Below are 6,000 nucleotides of genomic sequence, written 5' to 3'. Positions count from 1 at the left end.
AACTCGTCGAGAACTATAAGAAACGCTATTCAGAACTACTCGGTACTCTCAAAAAATTTTCCGGCGTGGGACCTAGAAAAAAATTTGAAGTCAAAATTTTTTGGGAGTACCGAGTAGTTCTGATCGGAGTTCTGGACAGTTCTCGGCGAGTTCTGTCGAAAAGTATCAGGGCTCAAAGCGATTGGATCAACGGTTTCCAAGATATACTCTAAAAATTGTTGATTTTTTGACAAATGTCGCTGTATCTTGCAAACCGTTGGTCCAATCGCTTTTTCACCTTACAGTTTTCGATAGAACTCGTCGAGAACTATAAGAAACGCTACTCAGAACTACTCGGTACTCCGAAAAAATTTTCCGACGTGAGACTTGAAAAAAAATTTTTGATAAAAAATTTTTTGGGAGTACCGAGTAGTTCTGATCGGAGTTATGGACAGTACTCGGCGAGTTCTGTCGAAAAGTATTAGGGCTCAAAGCGATTGGACCAACGGTTTCCGAGATATACTCACTTTAAAAATTGTTGATCTGACAAATGTCGCTGTATCTTGCAAACCGTTGGTCTAATCGCTTTTTCACCTTACAGTTTTCGATAGAACTCGTCGAGAACTATAAGAAACGCTACTCAGAACTACTCGGTACTCTCAAAAAAATTTTCAAATATTTCCACTATTTTTTTAAACTTTATTATTCTTCAAAAATGTTTTTTATGTATCAAGAACTCTAGGTATTCACAAAATACTTCTGTTAAGCTGATCAGAACTATGCAACTATGCTTGAATTTCGTTAAAAAGTTAGCACCCCATTTTAAAAAAATTATTAAAAATTGATTATTAAGCGCATATGTCATTAAAAATTATAGAGAACTCTTCGTATCGTAAAAAAGAAGCAGAAATTATTATCAGAACTATTGTATCTAAAAATTAATTTTTCAAAAATTTTTAATTTTTTTGTAATATTCGATAATTTTTTTTACATATCAGGAACTCTAGGCAATCGCAAATTGAAGTTATTAAGCCGCTCAGAACTATTCCACCTCGAAATTCGATAAAAAGTTAGCACCCCATTTTTAAAAAATGTAAAAGAAATGTTTATTGAGCGGAACTCTTGTTATTAACTATAGGGAATTCTTCATCTCGTCAAAAGGAAGTGGGAACTCTAATCAGAACTCCTGAGTACTATAGTTAGGGTGCTGACTTAACATACCCCATAAATTCAAACTTTCTATCAATGCTGCATCTTCTTTAGACAAAGATTGTTCTCAGATTTCAGAATTTTATAAAATAAAAGTAATTATAAGGCTCAATATGTATAAAACAATATAAATATAAAGAAGGCAATGAGCCAAGTAAATTAACGAACAATTTAATTTAAACAATCATATAAAAATATATCTAAAAGAAACGTTTCGACTCCGATCGGATCATTTTCAATATTACATAAAATATATGAAGTATTATAAGTTCAAATTTAACTTAATCAAGAATGTATACAATATAATTTAACTATTTAACTTATAATACTTCAGAATTTTAATTATCACGTTTATTTTAAAATTATTTTGTATCTATTTATTTGCTCATATTTGATAAAGATGTTGTTTATGTAAGCCTTTAATTTATAAACATTGAAAATGATCTGATGTGAGTTGAAATATATGTTAATGTATTAATAAACTTACTTTATTGTTTAATTTCTTTGTATTAAGATCTTGCTCGGCTTATAGCCCTATTCTATTATTAATAATAATTCTATCTCTTTTTAAGAGGTCTAATCATCCTGAAATTTTGAAAAATTAAAAAACCTTTTTCTAAAAGTTTGAAACTTTAAGAACATTTTAAGCCAAGGTCAAGATTTTTAGAAGACAAGTTTCTAAAAGCTGAAGGCGAGGAGTATGATGTTAAAATGCAGATTAGAAGTAAGATCATTTTATTATATAAGAAAATTATTTCAAATCTTTTTTTATGTTTTTCTCGAAACTATACTTTTCAAGACAGGTATAAACTTTTCTCCGAAACTAATACTACAATTTGGAAATTTTTTCCAAATCGAAATACTTTCCACATTTCTCAACAAAAATAAAAAAAAACTCTATGCTACAATCGTATATCAAGCTATCGAGCTTACATCCATTTACAAAAAAATATTTTGCTTTTTGATTTCAAATCACTCTCGCCTCTGAAAATATTACACTCGATCCTGCCGCGACAAAGGAGCATGGCAGAAATTGTTTTATAGCTTAAACTTTTTAGTCGATCTGTTTAAAAATCTACAAATTTGCAGTTTAAATATTGTATATTACAAATATAAAATATAAATTAATTCTGCACAGTTAATTAAAAAAATCTTAAATTTGTACTTATTTTAGACCCTGTCAGGATGACTTGACCTCTTAATTCGTATTAAAAATGGATGTGACGATCCTATCGAAAAGTTCAGCCTTTACACTTACTTCCGTCAATATTTTATGCGCTTGTGGTATATCAGTGTAAACCAACTTTCTGAAACCTGATACTTTTGTGTTCTCTGGCAGTTTATATAGCTTTAAAGTCCTCTGCATCGTCATGTTGCGAGTAAGATGAGAAAACTTGATGTCGATTAATTTCTTTGGATTTAACGATCGATGCCAGTACCTAAATACATACATGTTAATTAAGCAATTGGTCAAGCAAAGTTCTCATATACGTCTCTATACTGACCTGCATGTAGCGATAGGTTTTGGTAAAACAACTCCGGCAGTGTACACAGCCTGAAAGATGTTCTTCAGATTTACTCTCCTCGTAATTTCACGTATCAATACAGGTGCTACTCTCTTAGATCTTAACTTCTTATGCACACATAGAAAATTGATTTCCACCATTTTTTGAGTACTGAAAACATTTTTAAAGCATTACGTTGCAAAGTCGAGAAATTACACAAGCGTATTATACCTACTGATTATAGACGCGTAAAGTGGCTGGGATAGCGGAAATAAAACCGACTAGACGTCCGCTCTTGCTCACTCGCACACCACAATGCCATTCTTTGCACCAACCAGGAGGCTGCAGCGCCCATTTCAAAAAGTTGGGAGGATAATCAAATCTAAACATAGCGTCGTCGTCTTCGACATAATTTTCTGAAAGTAACGTATACAGTTCTGATAATACCAGAGGATCATCTAAATTCAAAGTATCCCATTGAAAATCAGCAGGTAGCGAATATGGCTCTGCTCTAATAGATGTCTTATCAGGCTCAATTGGCTCGTTGCGCACAATTTTTTCATCTGGAACCAGTAGTATAAATTAAAAAAAAATATATATATATAAACTTTTCTTATAATTTGACAGCTCACCCATTTTTGGTACAGGCTGTGTACTCCAAAATTGATAAGACTTCTGCATCGCTTCCTCCTGAGTTTTGGCAGGTTTTTGTTGTAAATTGAATACTTCCATTGCCATCTGGATGTCCTTTATAGAGATATTGCACGCACTAGGCATTTCTTTCTCCTCCTTATTATTGTTATGGTTTTCACTAGCTGCATGCGCCGTCTCTTTCTTTTTTTTCCGAGCTTCTCTCTTCTTCGAGCTATGGCAAAATAGCAAGTTTATTAATGCAATGCGATAACTTGTCATAAACAAATAAATGATATATTTAGGCTGTGTTCTACATAACGCTCACTTGCACATTGCAATGCCATTCTTTGCACCAACCAGGAGGCTATAGCGCTCATTTCAAAAAGTTAAGAGAATAATCAAATCTAAACACAGTGATATCATTTTTGACATAATTCTCTAAAAGTAATGTATACAGTTCCGATAAGATCAGAGGATCATCTAAGTCCAGAGTATCCCACTTACGAGTATTGTGAGCATTAACTGGAACGCAGCTTTAATAACTTTAGATATTTAAGACTCAATTATGAGAGATATTGTGTATATAACAGAAATTAAAAAATGTACATTCATAATAAATCACAAAAGAAAATAAAAACAAAATAAAAAAATACATATCTTATATAACAAATAAACCAAATTAAATTTTATATCTGTACTCACTTTTATAGATAAATGCGCACATTTATTTCGGAAATTCTATAGGATATGCAACACAAACTGTATGCTAAATGCGCACATTTATCGATAAAAGTGAGGTATAAATATCGACCATAAATTTCAATCTCGTTTATTTGAACGCGTACATAAAAGTAATGATAATTAAAAAAGCTTAGCACCGCAACTGCTTGGTGTATTGATTAGATATGCATCGATGAAACAAATTAAACGCAATGACACAATTACTACAAGCCACTGACAAGAGAAAGTGATGCAGGCCGAATGGATTGCTCCGAAAAATATCCAAATCATAATCGACTCGAGAAGGCCCCGCATTTCACGCCGAATCGCGATTGGAAAAACTGTCTTTGAAAAAACTGAGGATTACGCAGCACGAATTATCCACCGGGTATTCGTCAAAGGAATATAGGTTAAGGCCGGGGCGGCAAAGTGCGGAGCAAGCCTCGTATAATTGTGCCGCGAACGAATTCGCCATCCCTCGATGGATGATGACGTTCGTTCGCGGCTGTACCTCTTATTTCGCGCGTCTTTTTCGTGGGCTTCATCCTTCTTGGTTTCTCGCTCCGCAGCCTGGGCACTCTTCTCCTCCATTTTAATATAGATTTTTGTCGCGCGTACAGTGACGCTGCTGGAAAATGTATCCAGATGGAGCCGACGGAGGAACCAATTTCACGCACGCGCAATGACGGCATGCCTTAGCACTCAAGCAGACACATCGTGTCTTATTATTTCAGATGTCATCGCTGCGTTTCTTCCTTATTGTTCCTTATGTCATTATACTTATTTTACCGATGAGATACTATTTATTATTACGACACTCGGCTCTCATGGAAATCGCGTGCCCTTAAAATTTAAGTGATTAAGAATAATAAATTGACAATACGGGGGGTAATAATTTACATGATGTAAGACACATCATAAAGACGTCCTGAATTCACATTTTTTTAGAATATCAGAATAACTTGAAAGATTTTTTGGAAAAGTTTTCAAGACGTCTCTTTCAAGCCTTTTGGATGTCTTTCGGCATGCATGTTCTCTGAGGTAATTTTTCGGCAATATATATAAAATATGATAGTATTAAAGGTACGCGTACTTATTTATACAGCATTTGTATATAATAAAAAAAATCACGATTTAAATAATGTATCCAAAAAAAACATGCATGTCTGAAAGACCTCAAGAGTCTTGAAAGAGACATCTCTCTCTCTCTCTCTCTCTCTCTTAAAGACTTACAAAATAAAATCTTTTGCAGATAGTCCGAAAGACATCCTTAAGGATAATGTTTTTATAGGACGCACAAAACTTTTTTGAGATGTCATATTTGATATTCCAAAAAATGTCTCATGAATTTTAGAACGTCTTTATTTATAATAATGTCTTACAAGACGCCTCAAATGTTCTCTGGGTTTTACAGTTTGTGCTGGTAATGCCAGTGTCCGCTATATCATAGGTCGGTTACAATGGTTACAAATACATACTCCGTTTATCACATATAAATAGTATAAATTACTGCAATTTCCGTTTCGGATTTACATTACAATTTATCTTACTGTAATTCCGATATCCTCGCCGTAAATGTGACATATTACCGAGCGTATTCGTTAATTACTGTCGCCATTAAATTATATGTAAACCTATACATAAACTTAAATTCCAAGTGTATTCAAATATCGCGCCGAGCGAAACTAATGCGATGTCGCAAGTAGCGAACGACTTGCATCATACTTCACGCGTGACGCGGCGACGCGGCTTCGCGCCATTCGCGCTGGAAAGTGGAAATGGTCAAAGCAGAGAGACAAAGGAAAATCGTATCGCGCTATTATGCGCGGTTTTTACCCCACGAAAACGTTTTGCGTACAAAATTCGACATCGAGACTAGGATATCGCCATCGGACATTGTCGTGATGTGTTCAGGTGAGAGATAACCACATTTCCGATCGCAAATCCATTGTTC

The 6,000-nt window shown here is 34.1% G+C and overlaps 2 protein-coding genes across 2 annotated transcripts in view; one reads left to right on the top strand and one right to left on the bottom strand.

The window, feature by feature from the left end:
* Positions 1-2,386: 2,386 nt before the first annotated feature.
* LOC108776633 (glycylpeptide N-tetradecanoyltransferase 1) lies at positions 2,387-4,688 on the bottom strand. The gene is made up of 5 exons (XM_018543306.1): positions 4,558-4,688; positions 3,326-3,558; positions 2,929-3,256; positions 2,694-2,864; positions 2,387-2,627 (listed from the first exon to the last, which is right to left on the bottom strand). Exons 1-5 carry the CDS (start codon positions 4,635-4,637, stop codon positions 2,387-2,389), a joined length of 1,053 nt encoding a protein of 350 aa, XP_018398808.1. The 5' UTR covers positions 4,638-4,688.
* Positions 4,689-5,824: 1,136 nt separating this feature from the next.
* Positions 5,825-6,000, top strand: part of LOC108776632 (uncharacterized) — a 44,114-nt gene continuing 43,938 nt past the window's right edge. Inside the window, exon 1 of the mRNA XM_018543305.1 lies at positions 5,825-5,960. Coding sequence (XP_018398807.1) covers positions 5,825-5,960 — 136 coding nt within the window. The remainder of the gene's footprint in view (positions 5,961-6,000) is intronic.

The sequence above is a fragment of the Cyphomyrmex costatus genome, unplaced genomic scaffold (assembly GCF_001594065.2).
Source record: "Cyphomyrmex costatus isolate MS0001 unplaced genomic scaffold, Ccosl1.0 scaffold367, whole genome shotgun sequence".
Taxonomy (NCBI): domain Eukaryota; kingdom Metazoa; phylum Arthropoda; class Insecta; order Hymenoptera; family Formicidae; genus Cyphomyrmex; species Cyphomyrmex costatus.
This window is presented reverse-complemented; position numbering and strand designations above follow the sequence as displayed.

Excerpts from the sequence above, each read along its gene's own strand:
- LOC108776633 (XM_018543306.1), bottom strand. The coding sequence starts at position 4,637 with ATGGAGGAGAAGAGTGCCCAGGCTGCGGAGCGAGAAACCAAGAAGGAT. Across the intron at positions 3,257-3,325 it reads ACAGCCTGTACCAAAAATGG|ATGAAAAAATTGTGCGCAAC; the intron begins GTGAGCTGTCAA and ends TACTGGTTCCAG. Across the intron at positions 2,865-2,928 it reads ACTTTACGCGTCTATAATCA|TACTCAAAAAATGGTGGAAA; the intron begins GTAGGTATAATA and ends AAATGTTTTCAG.